Here is a 20,160-nt window from a genome sequence, read left to right as displayed (position 1 = left end):
AGTGTCCTCTTCTCCCCAGGACCTACCTTCTCAAAGTTGCTGCAGGGTCCCCCATATTCAGTCATCTGGTACCATCTTGCTGCTGTGTGAGCAGGTAATACTTGAATGTATCTGTACGGTGGGCCCCCAAAATACATTTTACTGGTGGGCCCTAGGCACCCCAGTCCGAAACTGGATAATGTCAGACTGTGCAGGGACACCAACTTCTAACACCCAACTGGACCTTTACTGCAAACTGCTAGTACTGTAATTCATTCATAACTTCTAGGAGAAATAATAAAGGAATGGCACATCATAGAGTCATAAGAACAGACGGTCCCAGAATTGGGGAATGCAAATAGTTACATGTCAGGAGAGGTCAGCCACAAAGCTTGGTCAGGTGGACATACCTAAGATCAGCAGCAAGAAGAGGTGTGAAGCTGGGAGAAGTACACCTCCATAGTCCAGAGGTGTGAAGCTGGGAGAAGTACACCTCCATACCCCAGAGGTGTGAAGGTGGGAGAAGTACACCTCCATACTCCAGAGGTGTGACGCTGGGAGAAGTACACCTCCATACTCCAGAGGTGTGAAGCTGGGAGAAGTACACCGCCATACTCCAGAGGTGTGAAGCTGGGAGAAGTACACCTCCATACCCCAGAGGTGTGAAGCTGGGAGAAGTACACCTCCATACCCCAGAGGTGTGAAGCTGGGAGAAGTACACCTCCATACCCCAGAGGTGTGAAGCTGGGAGAAGTACACCTCCATAGTCCAGAGGTGTGAAGCTGGGAGAAGTACACCTCCATACTCCTAAGTGTGAAGCTGGGAGAAGTACACCTCCATACTCCTAAGTGTGAAGCTGGGAGAAGTACACCTCCATACTCCAGAGGTGTGAAGCTGGGAGAAGTACACCTCCATACTCCTAAGTGTGAAGCTGGGAGAAGTACACCTCCATACTCCAGAGGTGTGAAGCTGGGAGAAGTACACCTCCATACTCCAGAGGTGTGAAGCTGGTAGAAGTACACCTCCATACTCCAGAGGTGTGAAGCTGGGAGAAGTACACCTCCATACTCCAGAGGTGTGAAGCTGGGAGAAGTACACCTCCATACTCCAGAGGTGTGAAGCTGGGAGAAGTACACCTCCATACTCCAGAGGTGTGAAGCTGGGAGAAGTACACCTCCATACTCCAGAGGTGTGAAGCTGGGAGAAGTACACCTCCATACTCCAGAGGTGTGAAGCTGGGAGAAGTACACCTCCATAGTCCAGAGGTGTGAAGCTGGGAGAAGTACACCTCCATACTCCTAAGTGTGAAGCTGGGAGAAGTACACCTCCATACTCCTAAGTGTGAAGCTGGGAGAAGTACACCTCCATACTCCAGAGGTGTGAAGCTGGGAGAAGTACACCTCCATACTCCAGAGGTGTGAAGCTGGGAGAAGTACACCTCCATACTCCTAAGTGTGAAGCTGGGAGAAGTACACCTCCATACTCCAGAGGTGTGAAGCTGGGAGAAGTACACCTCCATACCCCAGAGGTGTGAAGCTGGGAGAAGTACACCTCCATACTCCAGAGGTGTGAAGCTGGTAGAAGTACACCTCCATACTCCAGAGGTGTGAAGCTGGGAGAAGTACACCTCCATACTCCAGAGGTGTGAAGCTGGGAGAAGTACACCTCCATACTCCAGAGGTGTGAAGCTGGGAGAAGTACACCTCCATACTCCAGAGGTGTGAAGCTGGGAGAAGTACACCTCCATACTCCTAAGTGTGAAGCTGGGAGAAGTACACCTCCATACTCCTAAGTGTGAAGCTGGGAGAAGTACACCTCCATACTCCAGAGGTGTGAAGCTGGGAGAAGTACACCTCCATACTCCAGAGGTGTGAAGCTGGGAGAAGTACACCTCCATACTCCAGAGGTGTGATTAGTTAGCTGCTGTATTTCATGTAAAGCTTCTTAAAGCACGGCACATGCCCCACTTACCTGCCAAAGATTTCAGGAGTATGTTTGTGGAATGGGTGGGAGTCCCTGGATTTCAGCCTGGTCTGGAATTTCCCCTGAAGCGTCACAGTGTGATCCGGAGATCTGACAACAGCTGGATATGACTTCACTCCATAAAACTTCCTGCCCCGTCCCTGCACCTACACACCTGGGAGCGGTGTATATTACACACACCTGAGGAGGGGCCGCACTTGGAGGAGGAGACTTCCAGGAACATGGGTGAGATGTCGGCTCAGGATCCTCCAGCCTCAGATGTGGTCCTCACAGTCATTATCTAAAAGGTAAAATCCTAAATGGACAGTATGTAGGGTGCGGTCAGGTTCCAGTGTAGGAGTACAGCATATATAGTGTCCAGGCTAGGTGAGCAGTGTATACAGCTCTTCTCCATGATCCCAAACTGGGGATCAGCAACCTTTGGCACTCCAGCTGTGCTGAATACTACAACTCCCAGAATCCTCCTTTCACTCTTATGCGAGTTACTAAAACAGCCGAGTAAGTGTGCATGCTGGGGGTTGTAGTTCCACAGCACCTGGAGTGCTGAAGGTAGCTAACAGCTAGGGAAAACAGTCCTCAGTGGGTGCGGAGCTAGAAATGCTCCAATCAACTCTCCACAAAGGATAAAGTTATAAAAACAAAACTGCTGTCATTTTACAACAATCTATAAAAAGTCCCAGCCAGGTGGGAGCGACGGACGTGCAGATTGCTATCTGAGGACGAGCCCTTTCATGGGGGTGCACGTCACAGCAGACCTGGATGTAATTGTGAGTAATCCACAGCTAATCTCATTATAGCTGCACCTAGACTATGGCATCAGATGGAAGAGACGCTCCTCCAGGTATGTGAATAATGGCTGGAATCGTAGCTGAAGTGCACTGTGAGCAGTGTCGGGCTGGGGCATCCTTGGCCCCACCAGAAGAGATGATCCCAGGGAACCCCAAATAATACAAAACATGTCACATCCATGGAACGCATTATCGATAAGATCGCATTGGTTAATATGAATCACCCCCATAAGAAACCGCAGAAAGCGACTGGTTCCAAAGTCCTCTCCAGATGGGGTTGTCTTCTGCTAGATCTTTTGAGGTTCCTCTGCTGGTGAGTGGAGGTCACAGTGGAATCCATCCACTCCTCAGTGAACTCTGCACAGATTGTGGTCTTCAGGGCCGAAAATGGGGGAACTATGTCCAGGTTAAGTTTAAATTGCCAAATGGCTGTTGTGGAGGTAAGAACTAGGCAGATTTGCAGTAGAGGAGTCTGGCAGCGATGGGGGACACCTCCAGTGAGGGTTATAATGGGAGCCATGATAGAACGTAAAGAATTACGTAAAAGGTTGTCTCACTTTCACAAGTGGCATTTATCATGTAGGGAAAGTTAATACAAGATACTTACTAATGTATTGTTATTGTCCATATTGCCTCCTTCGCTGGCTGGATTCATTTTTCCATCGCATTATACACTACTTGTTTCCATAATTTACGACCATTCTGCAATCCATCAGCGGTGGTCGTGCTTGAACACTATAGGAAAAAGTGTTGGCCTCTCTGGTGGCCGGGACCGTGCACATAGGCTGGTGATTTTTTCTATATTGTACAAGAACGTCCACCACTGATGGATTGCATGGTGGTCATAACCATGTAAATGAGCAGTGTATAATGTGATGGAAAAATGAATCCAACCAGCAAAGGAGGTAATATGGACAATCACAATACATTAGTAAGTGCCTTGTATTAACTTTCTCCACATGATAAATGCTATTTGCTGAAGCGAGACACGCCCTTTAAAGAGAGAAGGGGGGTGTGGGGGCGTGACAAACTACAACTTGCTTAGATCTGCTGTGCTTATACCTAACAGAGTAACTTTAAACAGATCGACATGAAGACGTCACGTCAAGAGGCCTCGTCAGGTGGAACGTGCCCAAGAACTCGGGTCATAACTAAGTTTGCAGTGGTAGGTAAATACGTTTTGTCTGAGCAGATATAGGGATGCAGCTGTATAGTGTATACTGTATAAATTGCCCATTATGTACACATAGTGATCGAAGGAGGTTGCTAGGATGATGAAGTCCCCTAGAGGAACCACATGTGTCATCATCTCCTCCCCAAGGATAGACACCATAGCTCCAAAAGGCGTTACTGCAGAGCACAACCAGAATGATAGTCAAGCATGAAAACATACTAGATTAAATGTCTAAATGGCACAAGTACACATCCACCATCTACAAAACATGAAAAAATTGTGGCTATATATGAAATAAAACCTATTTTATTCTGCTGGTGCAGTCACTGTGTACATACATTACATTACTTATCCTGTACTGATCCTGAGTTACATCCTGTATTATACTCCAGAGCTGCACTCACTATTCTGCTGGTGCAGTCACTGTGTACACACATTACATTACTTATCCTGTACTGATCCTGAGTTACATCCTGTATTATACTCCAGAGCTGCACTCACTATTCTGCTGTTGCAGTCACTGTGTACATACATTACATTACTTATCCTGTACTGATCCTGAGTTACATCCTGTATTATACTCCAGAGCTGCACTCACTATTCTGCTGGTGCAGTCACTGTGTACATACATTACATTACTTATCCTGTACTGATCCTGAGTTACATCCTGTATTATACTCCAGAGCTGCACTCACTATTCTGCTGGTGCAGTCACTGTGTACACACATTACATTACTTATCCTGTACTGATCCTGAGTTACATCCTGTATTATACTCCAGAGCTGCACTCACTATTCTGCTGTTGCAGTCACTGTGTACACACATTACATTACTTATCCTGTACTGATCCTGAGTTACATCCTGTATTATACTCCAGAGCTGCAATCACTATTCTGCTGGTGCAGTCACTGTGTACATACATTACATTACTTATCCTGTACTGATCCTGAGTTACATCCTGTATTATACTCCAGAGCTGCACTCACTATTCTGCTGGTGCAGTCACTGTGTACACACATTACATTACTTATCCTGTACTGATCCTGAGTTACATCCTGTATTATACTCCAGAGCTGCACTCACTATTCTGCTGTTGCAGTCACTGTGTACATACATTACATTACTTATCCTGTACTGATCCTGAGTTACATCCTGTATTATACTCCAGAGCTGCACTCACTATTCTGCTGGTGGAGTCACTGTGTACATACATTACATTACTTATCCTGTACTGATCCTGAGTTACATTCTGTATTATACTCAAGAGCTGCACTCACTATTCTGCTAATGCAGTCACTGTGTATATACATTACATTACTTATCCTGTACTGATCCTGAGGTACATCCTGTATTATACTCCGGAGCTGCACTCACTATTCTGCTGGTGGAGTCACTGTGTACATACATTACATTACTTATCCTGTACTGATCCTGAGTTACATCCTGTATTATACTCCAGAGCTGCACTCACTATTCTGCTGGTGGAGTCACTGTGTACATACATTACATTACTTATCCTGTACTGATCCTGAGTTACATTCTGTATTATACTCAAGAGCTGCACTCACTATTCTGCTGGTGCAGTCACTGTGTACACACATTACATTGCTTATCCTGTACTGATCCTGAGGTACATCCTGTATTATACTCCGGAGCTGCACTCACTATTCTGCTGGTGGAGTCACTGTGTACATACATTACATTACTTATCCTGTACTGATCCTGAGTTACATCCTGTATTATACTCCAGAGCTGCACTCACTATTCTGCTGGTGGAGTCACTGTGTACATACATTACATTACTTATCCTGTACTGATCCTGAGTTACATCCTGTATTATACTCCAGAGCTGCACTCACTATTCTGCTGGTGCAGTCACTGTGTACACACATTACATTGCTTATCCTGTACTGATCCTGAGTTACATCCTGTATTATACTCCAGAGCTGCACTCACTATTCTGCTGTTGCAGTCACTGTGTACATACATTACATTGCTTATCCTGTACTGATCCTGAGTTACATCCTGTATTATACTCCAGAGCTGCACTCACTATTCTGCTGGTGGAGTCACTGTGTACATACATTACATTACTTATCCTGTACTGATCCTGAGTTACATCCTGTATTATACTCCAGAGCTGCACTCACTATTCTGCTAATGCAGTCACTGTGTATATACATTACATTACTTATCCTGTACTGATCCTGAGGTACATCCTGTATTATACTCCAGAGCTGCACTCACTATTCTGCTGGTGCAGTCACTGTGTACATACATTACATTACTTATCCTGTACTGATCCTGAGTTACATCCTGTATTATACTCCAGAGCTGCACTCACTATTCTGCTGGTGCAGTCACTGTGTACACACATTACATTGCTTATCCTGTACTGATCCTGAGTTACATCCTGTATTATACTCCAGAGCTGCACTCACTATTCTGCTGTTGCAGTCACTGTGTACATACATTACATTACTTATCCTGTACTGATCCTGAGTTACATCCTGTATTATACTCCAGAGCTGCACTCACTATTCTGCTGGTGGAGTCACTGTGTACATACATTACATTACTTATCCTGTACTGATCCTGAGTTACATCCTGTATTATACTCCAGAGCTGCACTCACTATTCTGCTGGTGGAGTCACTGTGTACATACATTACATTACTTATCCTGTACTGATCCTGAGTTACATTCTGTATTATACTCAAGAGCTGCACTCACTATTCTGCTAATGCAGTCACTGTGTATATACATTACTTATCCTGTACTGATCCTGAGTTACATCCTGTATTATACTCCAGAGCTGCACTCACTATTCTGCTGGTGCAGTCACTATGTACATACATTACATTACTTATCCTGTACTGATCCGGAGTTATATCCTGTATTACACTGCAGAGCTGCACTCACTATTCTGCTAATGCAGTCACTGTGTATATACATTACATTACTTATCCTGTACTGATCCTGAGGTACATCCTGTATTATACTCCGGAGCTGCACTCACTATTCTGCTGGTGGAGTCACTGTGTACATACATTACATTACTTATCCTGTACTGATCCTGAGTTACATCCTGTATTATACTCCAGAGCTGCACTCACTATTCTGCTGGTGGAGTCACTGTGTACATACATTACATTACTTATCCTGTACTGATCCTGAGTTACATCCTGTATTATACTCCAGAGCTGCACTCACTATTCTGCTGGTGCAGTCACTGTGTACACACATTACATTGCTTATCCTGTACTGATCCTGAGTTACATCCTGTATTATACTCCAGAGCTGCACTCACTATTCTGCTGTTGCAGTCACTGTGTACATACATTACATTACTTATCCTGTACTGATCCTGAGTTACATCCTGTATTATACTCCAGAGCTGCACTCACTATTCTGCTGGTGGAGTCACTGTGTAAATACATTACATTACTTATCCTGTACTGATCCTGAGTTACATCCTGTATTATACTCCAGAGCTGCACTCACTATTCTGCTAATGCAGTCACTGTGTATATACATTACATTACTTATCCTGTACTGATCCTGAGTTACATCCTGTATTATACTCCAGAGCTGCACTCACTATTCTGCTGGTGGAGTCACTGTGTACATACATTACATTACTTATCCTGTACTGATCCTGAGTTACATCCTGTATTATACTCCAGAGCTGCACTCACTATTCTGCTGGTGCAGTCACTGTGTACACACATTACATTGCTTATCCTGTACTGATCCTGAGTTACATCCTGTATTATACTCCAGAGCTGCACTCACTATTCTGCTGTTGCAGTCACTGTGTACATACATTACATTACTTATCCTGTACTGATCCTGAGTTACATCCTGTATTATACTCCAGAGCTGCACTCACTATTCTGCTGGTGGAGTCACTGTGTACATACATTACATTACTTATCCTGTACTGATCCTGAGTTACATCCTGTATTATACTCCAGAGCTGCACTCACTATTCTGCTAATGCAGTCACTGTGTATATACATTACATTACTTATCCTGTACTGATCCTGAGTTACATCCTGTATTATACTCCAGAGCTGCACTCACTATTCTGCTGGTGCAGTCACTGTGTACATACATTACTTATCCTGTACTGATCCTGAGTTACATCCTGTATTATACTCCAGAGCTGCACTCACTATTCTGCTGGTGGAGTCACTGTGTACATACATTACATTACTTATCCTGTACTGATCCTGAGTTACATCCTGTATTATACTCCAGAGCTGCACTCACCAGTGGATTCCTAGTACATCTACAGGGTGGGCCATTTATATGGATACACCTTAATAAAATGAGAATGGTTGGTGATATTAACTTCCTGTTTGTGGCACATTAGTATATGTGAGGGGGGAAACTTTTCAAGATGGGTGGTGACCATGGCGGCCATTTTGAAGTCGGCCATTTTGAATCCAACTTTTGTTTTTTCAATAGGAAGAGGGTCATGTGACACATGAAACTTATTGGGAATTTCACAAGAAAAACAATGGTGTGCTTGGTTTTAACGTAACTTTATTCTTTCATGAGTTATTTACAAGTTCCTGACCACTTATAAAATGTGTTCAATGTGCTGCCCATTGTGTTGGATTGTCAATGCAACCCTCTTCTCCCACTCTTCACACACTGATAGCAACACCACAGGAGAAATGCTAGCACAGGCTTCCAGTATCCGTAGTTTCAGGTGCTGCACATCTCGTATCTTCACAGCATAGACAATTGCCTTCAGATGACCCCAAAGATAAAAGTCTAAGGGGGTCAGATCGGGAGACCTTGGGGGCCATTCAACTGGCCCACGACGACCAATCCACTTTCCAGGAAACTGTTCATCTAGGAATGCTCTGACCTGACACCACCCATAATGTGGTGGTGCACCATCTTGCTGGAAAAACTCAGGGAACGTGCCAGCTTCAGTGCATAAAGAGGGAAACACATCATCATGTAGCAATTTCGCATATCCAGTGGCCTTGAGGTTTCCATTGATGAAGAATGGCCCCACTATCTTTGTACCCCATATACCACACCATACCATCAATTTTTTTGTTCCAACAGTCTTGGAGGGATCTATCCAATGTGGGTTAGTGTCAGACCAATAGCAGTGGTTTTGTTTGTTAACTTCACTCATCACTGAACAAAATCTTCTGCGTAAACTGAGGGTCTTGTTCCAATTTTTGTTTTGCCCATTCTGGAAATTCAGTGCGCCGATCTGGGTCATCCTCGTTGAGATGCTGCAGTAGCTGGAGTTTGTAAGGGTGCCATTTGTGAGTAGCTAATATCCGCCAAAGGGATGTTCGACTAATGCCACTCTCCAGTGACATGCGGCGAGTGCTACGCTGTGGGCTCTTGCTGAATGAAGCTCGGACAGCCACTGATGTTTCTTCATTAGAGACAGATTTCATGCGTCCACATTTTGGCAAATCCAACACTGAACCAGTTTCACGAAACTTAGCTAGCAGTTTCTTAACTGTAGCATGGGAGATGGGTGGTCTCGTAGGGTGTCTTGCATTGAAATCTGCTGCAATGACCCGGTTACTGCGTTCACCAGACATCAACACAATTTCTATCCGCTCCTCACGTGTTAACCTCAGCGACATGTCAATGGCTGTAAACAAAGAGAAACTTGGAAATAACTCATGAAAGAATAAAGTTACGTTAAAACCAAGCACACAGGCCCTTATTCGCCTGTCACCTCATATTGTGGGGTTTAGATATGGTGAGATGCAAAATAAAGTGGCTATGTATGCTGATGACACTATGTTATTCTTGGGCGACACTGGGAATTCTCTGGATGCGGCCATGGCTCTAATAGATAGATTTGGGGGCTTCTCTGGGCTTCGGATAAATTGGCAGAAGTCTGTTTTGATGCCGGTAGATGGGCAGGCCCTTTCAGGTGGGCGAGTCAATAGTTTGGTACCCTGGGTAGGTAAATTTAAATATTTAGGGTTGTATATATCACCTAGACTATTGGATTTTGAAGAAGTTAATTTAACCCCGTTGCTAGCTACTTTTAGGCTAAAGGTAAGGACATGGTGTAGACTCTTTTTATCGGCAGTGGGTAGAGTAAACCTTTTAAAAATGGTGATGATGCCCCAGCTGCTTTATGTATTGAACAATGCCCCCGTGTGGATTCCTTTGGATAGATTTAGGAAAATACATTCGATGTTCAGAGATCTTATCTGGAAGTACGGCCAAGCTAGGATTAAGCTGGAGACGATGCAATACCCTAAGACTGAAGGAGGTTTGGCTGTTCCCAATGCCTGGATCTATTTCTTAGCCTCCCAGTGTCAGCACTTTAAGGGCTGGATTGACTTCCAGATGCCGGATGTGACGGGAAGGATACTGCAGCACTGGTTGGGCAGTCGGGACCTTATGTGTATACTGGAGGGGTCGGGAATGCATGTGGGGAGAGAGAAGGTATCGCTTATTGAACTCGTGAAGAAAGTCTGGGCGAAGGTGAAACAGATTAGAGGTGTGGGTGGAGTAGGTGAACTTTCCCCAGTCTGGAACAATAACTTGTTGCCAGAATTCTTATCTCTGTCAGGACTCCGGAACTGGGGATCTCATGAGGTAATGAGGATAGGTCAACTGTCTGGGGGTAATGTATTTAAATCTTTTCAGGGTTTGCAGCAGGAATTTAATATCCCCAGGGTTAGGTTTTATCAGTAACTGCAATTGAGGCACACCTATGAGGTCACGGTGAGGAAAGGTTGTATTATAGCTAAAATGGATGTGGTTCACAAATTGGTTCTCCCGGTTGGGGGGAAGAAAGGATTGATATCGCAGGTATATACTCTTTTACTAGACTAATTTTTAAAAGGGTTCCCACTTACAAGGATGAGGAAATGGGAGGATGATCTGGGGGACATTTCTAAAGATCAGTGGGAAGATATACTGGAGGTAGTTCCCAGAGTGTCTTTAAAGAGGACCTTTCACTAGTTTAAAAACTAAAAACTAACTAATATCAGTGGGCAGAGCGGCGCCCAGGGGTCCCCCTGCACTTACTAGTATGTCTGGGCGCCGCTCCGTTCGCCCGGTATAGGCTCCGGTGTCTGCAGCTCCCTCTGTTGGGGGACCCCTGGGCGCCGCTCTGCCCACTGATATAGTTAGTTTTTAGTTTTTAAACTAGTAAAAGGTCCTCTTTAAGCGAACAGAGCAAGTTATCACAATTATTCATCATCCACAGAGTATATAAAACTCCGGTATTTTTACGGAAAGTTGGTGTTAGAACTGATGACAAATGTCCAAAGTGTATGGAGGAAGGAGCAGACCTGCTGCATATGCTTTGGTCTTGTCCGGTGATAAGCAGTTACTGGGACGAAGTGTTGACTTTGATTAATCGCAACCTGGAGCTGAGGTTGCAAAAGGACCCTAAGGTATGTGTGCTGGGTTATGTGACTGATATTGGAGGGAGCGAGCTGGTAACGGTGGCAGTGGGGAGGCTGCTGTATGTGGCTAGGAAGTTGGTGGCGCAGAGGTGGATCCAGGGGAGTCCGCCAACATCGGAGGAGTTTGTGAGAAAGGTGCATGATATGTTGACGTTGGAAAGGGGGGTGTTTGCTAGGAGAGGATGTCCTCAGAAGTTTGAGAAGTTGTGGAATGAATGGTTGTCTCATACTCATGTTGTAATATAGGATATTTTGGAGATATTTGCGCTCTGATCTATGGGGGGGGGGGGGGGCTGGAAGTAAGTTATGTTGTGGCCATGTAAATGTGCAATTGCTTTTTCTTGTATGCTTACATTGTATACAGCTATATGGTGATTTTCCCATGATATTGTCATATGCTACTGCTTTATTCTGACTCTGCATTTGTGAATGAAAAGACGAGGACATGTACTGTCATACAATAAGTTAACTTTATTTGATCAATAAAAACGATTTGATTAAAAAAAAAAAAAAACAAGCACACCATTGTTTTTCGTGTGAAATTCCCAATAAGTTTGATGTGTCACATGACCCTCTTCCTATTGAAAAAACAAAAGTTGGATTCAAAATGGCCGACCTCAAAATGGCCACCATGGTCACCACCCATCTTGAAAAGTCCCCCCCCCCCTCACATATACTAATGTGCCACAAACAGAAAGTTAATATCACCAACCATTCCCATTTTATTAAGGTGTATCCATATAAATGGCCCACCCTGTACATTGCATTATTTATCCTGTAGTGATCCTGGTTTCGCCCGTCCTCACTTCTTTGTTGTTTCTTTCTATCAGTATGTCGGCTCATTTGCAGTTAAAGAAGCAGACTCTAGGAGGAGATTGTGGATCATAGAGGAACAGATGCGCGCCCTGAAGGTCAGTAAGGAATGAGATAAACCTCAAGAGCAACTCAGACATGGTGAAATAGTCACTCACTTCTCTATTCACGTGGACGGCTCTATGAGGTGAAGAGGGGCAGCCGACCCCTGGGTTCGAGCAGGCAGCTCACTGTCATCTACACTGCAGCCAAGCTGGCATTAGGGACGGTCATTATCAATAAATTATACCTTTTATCGGCTCCAAATCACTGACAAAGTACATAATGACTGATACAAGGGGAGGTTATAATGCCAATGGCCGCATTATGAAGAGTTAAACCACCGTTATATACAGTCACACTCTGCCTGCGTTCGTTTTCAATGTAATGCTTGCACGCCATCCATGAACCAGGAGGTTCAGGATCAACGCTCTATAAGCTGTAATACAGTAAATGGAATATAGTGACAGGTTTCTCCGCTTGAATGTAAAGCTGATGTCTTTTCCTCCATAGGACTGCCCTAGACGAAGAGCGGTGATCTTGAAGTTCTGCCTTCAGGGAGTAAAGATGTACGATGCAGACGGAGAGGTAAAGAAAGACAAATATCTGTTCTCAGCCTAAGTATTCGTTGACTAGGGTGACCATAATCTGTGTTTCAAAAAAGGGGCAGGATGGGTGACCCCAAATCCATTCACACTCGCCCTACTAGCAGTCACAGATATACCAAATGTAAATCCAGTGACTTACAGGTGACGTCTCCACGGATTTCAGTTGTTCACTTTCCTTTTCTTCTCCATATGGTCCAGGCCATCATGCGCAGACGTCCTTGGTCAGGGGTGTACTACTTCCTCTGCAATATAAGAAGACACCAGGATTCATAAATTGCACATGGTAGATGGGGGGCTGTTATATATTTTACATTAGGGCCCAGGAGATTAGGTTACACCCTGTCTTGACTCATTGCTTCTGCAGTCCATCCCCAACCTCTATAGCAAAGAACGCCCATATCTTAACACTGCCTGTAGCTTCCACCAATACTGTGCCCATTGCTGCCCCATGTGCCCAGATTACTGTAGAGATACTGTTGCCAATGACCCGAAATACTATACTGCTAAAATAAAAAAGCCAAAGGCCTCGGCTACAGAACTAGAAAATTATGAGCCCCGAAGCAAACTTTAGGCATCAGATGCTAGATTAGCCCCAAATTCATAGAAACCCCAGGTTAGACCCCAAATTTATACAGACCACAAATTCATACAGACCTCAGATCAGACCCCAAATTAATGTGGCTCTCTAAAACTGTCACCAAACCATCCCTTAAATCAGATCTCAGATCAGACACCAAATTTACTCGATCCCCTAAATCATCAGATCCCTACAGACATCAGATCAGATCCCAAAATTCATGTGGACCCCTAAACCCCTTCCCTCAGATCCCTGAAGACCTAATATCAGACCCCAAAATTCAAATAGCCCCCAAACCCCTTTCCCTCAGATCCTTGCAGACCTCACATCAGACCCCATAAATCCAAATGATCCCCAAACCACCTTGCCTCAGATCCCTGCAGACGTCAGCTCAGACACCTAAAGTCATGTGGCCCCCTAAATCATCTGATCTCTGCAGACCTCAGATCAGACCCAAAAATTCATGTGCCCCACCTCTCACAGATCCATGCAGACCTCCAATCAGACCCCAAAATTGATGTGCAGTCATGCATTCATGTCGTCTATGTGCACTAAGTCCTGACTCTGTACTGTCAGGACACAGTGCAGCTGCTAGAAGAAGACCAAGGAGCAGCGAGTAATAACAGCACTACTCTCACCGCTCCTGTGTGCTAATAAGCGATTCCTCAATGGAAGCACTCATTAGTGTGCCCCCCCATCTTGAGAATCCCGGACATTTTAATAAAATAAAAAATCCCTGTCACAGAGTTTTTTTTATGTCCCAAAAAGAGGACATGTCTGGGAAATGGAGGAGGGATGGTCACCCTAAAGTTGTCCCAAGTCTGAGGTAATACTCCCACCATCCCCACATTCTGAAGGTACCACTCGTTACCCTGGTGATAAACCATCAGTAATGTCCATGTCATTTGTCATCATCTTCCTCCATGCAGACGCTGCTCATGGCTCACGCTCTCCGGAGGATCCAGTATACCACATGCAGGCCTGAAGACGGTCAGTTTGCTTTTGTGTCACGTAACCCACATGGTCAACCAAATCACCTGTTCTGCCACCTGTTTTTGGGCAGCCAGCCCAGTGAGGTAATCCTGGATTTTATTTAGTTCATTGATGGCAATTCCCCATGCTGTGTGGACGGGCTGAGTGGTGAGCACATGGAATACATTGCTTGCATCGTCCTGTCCCAGTAACTGAGTGTCTTCCTCCTGCGCAGGCTCAGGTGCTGAACCTCCTGCTGTGCCGCTCCTTCCAGCTCCAGTACCTGGCACTACACCCCGAGGTTGGTGAACAGAAGGACTCGGCGTCCGGTCCTGCCAAGGTGCAGAGAAGGGGGATCGGTGGTGTCTTTGTGAGGAAGCCGCTGGATCCTGAGGAGGTGTCTCAGAATGTGAATGCCTTGGTGTCCTTCAGAAGACTTCTAGTGACTGAGGAGGTGAAGAATGGCAGCAACCAAGTAAGACCCTGGCATCTGCCAAATTCTACCTGGACTCAGTGAAAGTGAAAACGTGCATCTGCCTCCATAATAGCTGTGCCCAGAGCTACAACAAACTCCCATCCTCATAATACGTCTATATAATAGTCTACTACCACCCTCATCCATCCATCTATATGAGTATTCCCATCCTCATCATCAGTCTATATAAGACTACTCCCACCCTCATCATTCGTCTATAAAAGTCTACTCACACCCTCATAATTTGTCTATAAGTCTACTCCCACCATCTATATAATAGTCTACTCTCACCCTCATTATCTGTCTATATAACAGTCTACTGTCACCCTCATCATCCATCTATATATAACAAATTGGTTGTCCAAGATAATATTTTTTACTTTTGAAAGGCTGAGAGTGCTATAAGCAATACTCACCGATTCAGGTGGCTGTTGGTCTAGCGCCAATGCTGCTCTGGTCTCCAGGGGTCTCTGTTTACTTCTTGGCAGATGATCACATTCTAAGTGACAGTTCACACAGCGTTTTTTGGCGCTGTTTTACATGCATTTTCCGTGCCAAAAAACACCTCTAAAAAACCCCCTATTAATTTCAATCTCGATCTTGGCTCGGAATCCGCTCTAATTCTCCTATTGAAATGAATGGAAGTTGGAAAAAAAAAACATGCCAGAAACTGCACCGAAAATCAGCGCATTTTCAAAATCCGCCGTGTTAACATCCCCTAAGTGTATGACTACTGCCGCCATTCGCAGCATTAATAAAGCACCCCGCAAAGATTTGTATTCTATGTCTCGTTAGACGGTAAATTACGCAAACTGTAGTGAAGGTAATCTTACCGGTGACTGTATTTGTGAGTTAGGGCTCATGCACACAGACGTATATTTTTCTGCATCCAAACTGCATTTTTTGTGGATCGGCTGCATTCCCATCCACTTCAATGGGGCCGCAAAAGATGTGGACAGCACTCCATGTACTGTCCTCATCCATATGTCAGTTCCGCAGCCCCGCAAAAAAATAGATCATGTCTTATTGCTGTCTGCATTATAGACACGGATAGGACTGGTCTATAGAGGGCCGGACGTTCTGTTCCGCAAAATGCGGAACGCACACTGCCGGTATTTGTGTTTTGCGGATCCGCGATTTACGGACTGCAAAAACGGCAATGGTCATGTGCATGAGCCCTTCTCTACATAGTTCTGGTCTTCAGCTGTGATCGACAATCTGACTCCAACCAACAGAGATTTATCAAAACTGGTGTAAAAAAATAAAAACTGCATTTGCACATAGCAACCAATCAGATTCCATCTTTCACTTTTTAGAGGGCCTTTAGAAAATGTAAAGAAGAATCTGATTGGTTGCTATGGGCACCAGTGTCTTATGGGTGGACAGGAAGTCAGTTTCTATGATACTTACACTGAGGCTCCCATAGGAATGAATGGAGAAATTGACTTCCTGTCCCTACATAGGACACTGTGTCAGCTGGAGAGCCAGAGTTCTCCTTTACACTATTGAGGCCAGTGATTGGCTGCAGCAGTTACGTAATCAAGTGTCTGAAAGTAAATGGAAAAGCTCCCAGCCTTTAAATCTTCACTGGATAAGCCCTGTCATCACTGTGTGAGTGGTGAGGCCCCAGCAGAAGAAGGTTGTGAGGCCCCTATTACAATTTTTTATTTTTTACCAAATGGTGCAAGGGACCCATCTATCCGGCTGCTGGGTCCCCTGAGCCCAAAAGACATAGGAGGGTAGCGTTTACATGAGTGACAAATCATTTTAGCATCAGTATTACTTTTTTATTTTATTTGAATTATCATTTTCCTCTTTCATAAACAGAAAGTTTTCTTCCTCAGAGTGAAGCTCCGAGAAGCTCATCAATAGAGTCTCCGTATTGCTCCCCCACCCTGGTCCGTAAGAAGGCAATACGCAGCAAAGTCCTTCGCTCTGGGGCGTATCGCTGCCCGAAGTCCGAGACCCCTGCCCAGGAGAGAAGAGCAGAAGGTAGGTACCGCTCAACTTCTCAACCAGGTAGGAAAGTGGGCTCTCCCCAATGCACGGGCACTGTCTATGTGGCTGGCGCAGACAGATGCAGACCCTCCGTGATCCGTCCGCACCACAAAAAATAGAACAAGTTCTATTTTTTTGTGGTGCAGGGGCACGGACAGAAAACCCACGCTAGCGAATGGTTCCGCATCCGTGACGCGGTGCACAAACGGCCGACGCCCGTATATTGCGGACCCGCTATTTGCCAAGAGTCCAAAATGAAAAAATAAAAACATTGGGAAGATGTACATACGGTAAGTGACTACATGGGCATATTTGTTAAAAACCATAGTAATTATGGCAAACCCCCTTAAGAATCATAAAAAAGTAACTACACCCAAAATACAGACTATGGGCTCATGCACACGACCATTTGTAGTTTGCGGTCCGCAAAAAATACAGATGACGTCCCTGTTACATGTTTTTTTTTTTTTTTTTTTACGGATCAAATGTAACAATGGCTGTCCGTCCTTGTCCACAAAATGGACAATAATAGGACACGTTGTGTTTTTTTGCGGAAAGGATACGGAATGCACACGGAGCCATTTTGTTTGTTTTTTACTGTTTTTTACTGTCCCGACAAGTTCCTTATTTAGGAAAATATTAAAAAAATATTCAAATCGCTTCTCTTTCCCAATTTTAAATATAAAAATAAACTATAAAAAATAACTATAGCAAGTATCCCCGTGTCTCAAACTATTAAAATTTTCTGCGCAGTGTACGCCGTAAGTAAATTAATAAAGTTTTGTTCACCTTGTCCCCCCCCTGAAAAAATGTCATCATGTCATGTCAGTGCACAGTGAACGCCGTAATATCAAAACCTAAAAAACCTCGTACAACTTGTCCCACAAAAAAATAGGCCCTTATATGGCTATGTGAATGTAAAATTACAAAAGTCATGGCGCTAACGCAAAAATGAAAATTGTTCTGATTAATAAAAAAAATAAAAAATAAAATTAGAAACCTGGGGCATTGCATCTTGCGTTTTCTCGGAGTAATTGTTGCACGTGTGCTGGTAAACTGGGGAGGGAGGCCCATGCTAAGTTTTGTTATGGGGCCCTATGAGATCTGTGTACGCCTCTGCTGGAGCAATCATATTTACCAGTCTCCATCTCCATTTCACTTCTAGATAGATCTGGGTATGCCGTGACCGAGCTCTCGGAGAAGCTGGAGGCTTTGCTGGATGCTGTGTGGTTCTTTGCTGGAGTTGACAGGTGCTGGAATGAAGTAGTTATAGCAGTGCTATAATCCTATAGTTAGATGTATGGACATTTAGGAAGAAGAACCGTATTTGCTGTTCAATGGAAGAACGGGAAGCCCCTCCTCTGAAGAACGGGAAGCCCCTCCTCTGAAGAACGGGAAGCCCTTCTGCTCACCGTTCCGCAGGCTGTAACATAATTCTTATATATATTTTTAGGGACAAATCTGTCGCCCTTCTGAAGAATGACCGTATGGGAGCATTCCTTCTTCAGCCAGGCTCGGAGTGTGGGGGTCAATTCACTCTCTACATGAGCACACAATGTGGGGTAATTCCGTACAAGATCTACACAACGACGCAGGCCAAGTACTACTTTGAGGTACGTTATGTATAGAACTTCTGCGTTCGTCCAACCACGGAACTGACCATTACTGATCTGAATCTTTTTCTCTCTTCTCAGCATCTCCCACAGGAATTCCCCAGCCTGACAGATTTGGTGGCCCACCACTCTGGCACGGACAGCAGTCTTTTCTTCCAGCTGGCTCATGGTCGGGTTAATCCATGCTACGAAGCACAAGATGTGAAGGCCAGTCAGCAGTACCCCCTTACACAGCACAAAACCACACAGGAGCCCAAGCTAAAAGAGCCAGCCAAGATGGCGGCGGAGCAGCCAACATGCACAGACGTAGCCACTGAGCCAGCACAGATGATATATGATATCTGACATCACAAAGACTACAATATCTCTACCAGGACCTCCACAGATTGCAACTCAAGATAATAATATTGTCTTATTAAAGGATAAAATCCTCCATGAAGTAAAGTACAGATGTACAGAGCAGGAGAGGGTCAACTGTAGCACTATATTGAGGTGTAGTTTTACATTCCATTTGGCGGTTTTTGAGAAGCTTAATCCTAAGCAGCACCACCATGGCAGCCATTAAAAGGTGCCTCCCAGCATATTAAATAATGGGTGAAATATAGGACAGGGGGACCTGCTGACAAACCCCAGGATATGTCCCTATGATGATCAACTGATCACCAGCTCGATAATAAAGGAAGCCACAAACAAGGATTTACCACTCCAGAGACAACTCCAGGCTTTGATGCAGGTGGAGACTAGTGCTGTGGCTATGGACGGAGAGGGACATTTGCATTGGTAAGGCTGGCCGTCTCCCAGGTTTCCCCATAAGCATGCATGCTGGAATCTGCTGAGCATGCAGGTCTATTACATGTCTGTTGCTGCCAGAAAATTCTGGCGTTGCTAATTTCCAGGAGAACAGAGGATCAGCAGGACTCCCCCGCCTCCAGTATTGTACCTTTATATTAGATGGTTTGCAGGGACGACTATATGTATCCCCATCAGATCCACAGTAAACTACTAGGTAAATCCCGGGGAATCCCACTATATACTGAGGCAGATTACCAAGACAGAGGAATATAGGCCCCTTGATGATGTATACTCCTTTGGGGTAGTAAAAGCAATGCCTACCCCTGTATTCTACTGTCTCCCGTGTGATGTATGTTGCGGGGGAGAGCATGGTCGCATGCTTTAATTTATTGCAGTAAATAATTATATTTATTCACAGTGTGTCCATTGCTGCTGATTTACATTCCCATGCCGGGGCAAGTGCCGAGACGGACGTGGACGGTCAATGTACCCACCACTGGAGCCATAACTTTTTTTATTTTTCAGTTCACATATCCATATGAGGGCTTGTTTTTTTGCAGGACAAGTTCTGCTTTCTAATGCCACTATTTACCGTAATATCGCATACAATGTAGTGGGAAGTGGGGTGGAATTGAAAAAAAAAGCAATTCCTACACAGTTTTAAGTTTTTTTTTCCCTACAACATTCCCTTTGCGACTGAAATGACCTGTGCCCTTCATTCTCTGGGTCAGTATGATTACAACGATACCACATATGTAAACGTTTTATATGTATAAATACATTTTTTGGGGGTAAGAGAAGCGATGAAAAAATGGCAAATTGGCCATTCCGACCCTTCTTTCTGTTGCACCATTCGCCGTATTGGAAAAATATTTTTATATTTTATTAGTACAGATGTTTACCGACACGGTGATGCCCATGATAATTAT

The 20,160-nt window shown here is 44.6% G+C and overlaps 1 protein-coding gene across 3 annotated transcripts; it reads left to right on the top strand.

Annotated features, from left to right (window-relative positions):
• The first annotated feature begins 1,869 nt into the window (after nucleotides 1–1,869).
• Nucleotides 1,870–19,884, top strand: SH2D5 (SH2 domain containing 5). 3 transcript variants are annotated; one of them, XM_040415531.1, is made up of 10 exons: nucleotides 1,870–2,249; nucleotides 3,820–3,915; nucleotides 12,175–12,255; nucleotides 12,710–12,784; nucleotides 14,311–14,457; nucleotides 14,628–14,828; nucleotides 16,673–16,820; nucleotides 17,992–18,076; nucleotides 18,280–18,439; nucleotides 18,521–19,884. In XM_040415531.1, exons 2-10 carry the CDS (start codon nucleotides 3,841–3,843, stop codon nucleotides 18,782–18,784), a joined length of 1,236 nt encoding a protein of 411 aa, XP_040271465.1. In that variant the 5' UTR covers nucleotides 1,870–2,249; nucleotides 3,820–3,840; the 3' UTR covers nucleotides 18,785–19,884. The 3 variants fall into 3 exon arrangements, with proteins under 3 accessions (XP_040271465.1, XP_040271464.1, XP_040271463.1); XM_040415530.1 differs by having other exon boundaries at nucleotides 1,872–2,249; nucleotides 3,835–3,915; nucleotides 14,589–14,828; XM_040415529.1 differs by having other exon boundaries at nucleotides 1,872–2,249; nucleotides 14,589–14,828.
• Nucleotides 19,885–20,160: the final 276 nt, after the last annotated feature.

The sequence above is a fragment of the Bufo bufo genome, chromosome 1 (assembly GCF_905171765.1).
Source record: "Bufo bufo chromosome 1, aBufBuf1.1, whole genome shotgun sequence".
In the NCBI taxonomy this organism is placed as follows: domain Eukaryota; kingdom Metazoa; phylum Chordata; class Amphibia; order Anura; family Bufonidae; genus Bufo; species Bufo bufo.
The sequence above is the reverse complement of the archived record's forward strand: the minus strand, read 5'-3'. Positions and strand labels throughout refer to the sequence as shown.

Excerpts from the sequence above, each read along its gene's own strand:
- SH2D5 (XM_040415530.1), top strand. The coding sequence starts at position 3,841 with ATGAAGACGTCACGTCAAGAGGCCTCGTCAGGTGGAACGTGCCCAAGA. Across the intron at positions 14,458-14,588 it reads TGGGCAGCCAGCCCAGTGAG|GCTCAGGTGCTGAACCTCCT; the intron begins GTAATCCTGGAT and ends CCTCCTGCGCAG. Across the intron at positions 14,829-16,672 it reads TGAAGAATGGCAGCAACCAA|AGTGAAGCTCCGAGAAGCTC; the intron begins GTAAGACCCTGG and ends TTTCTTCCTCAG.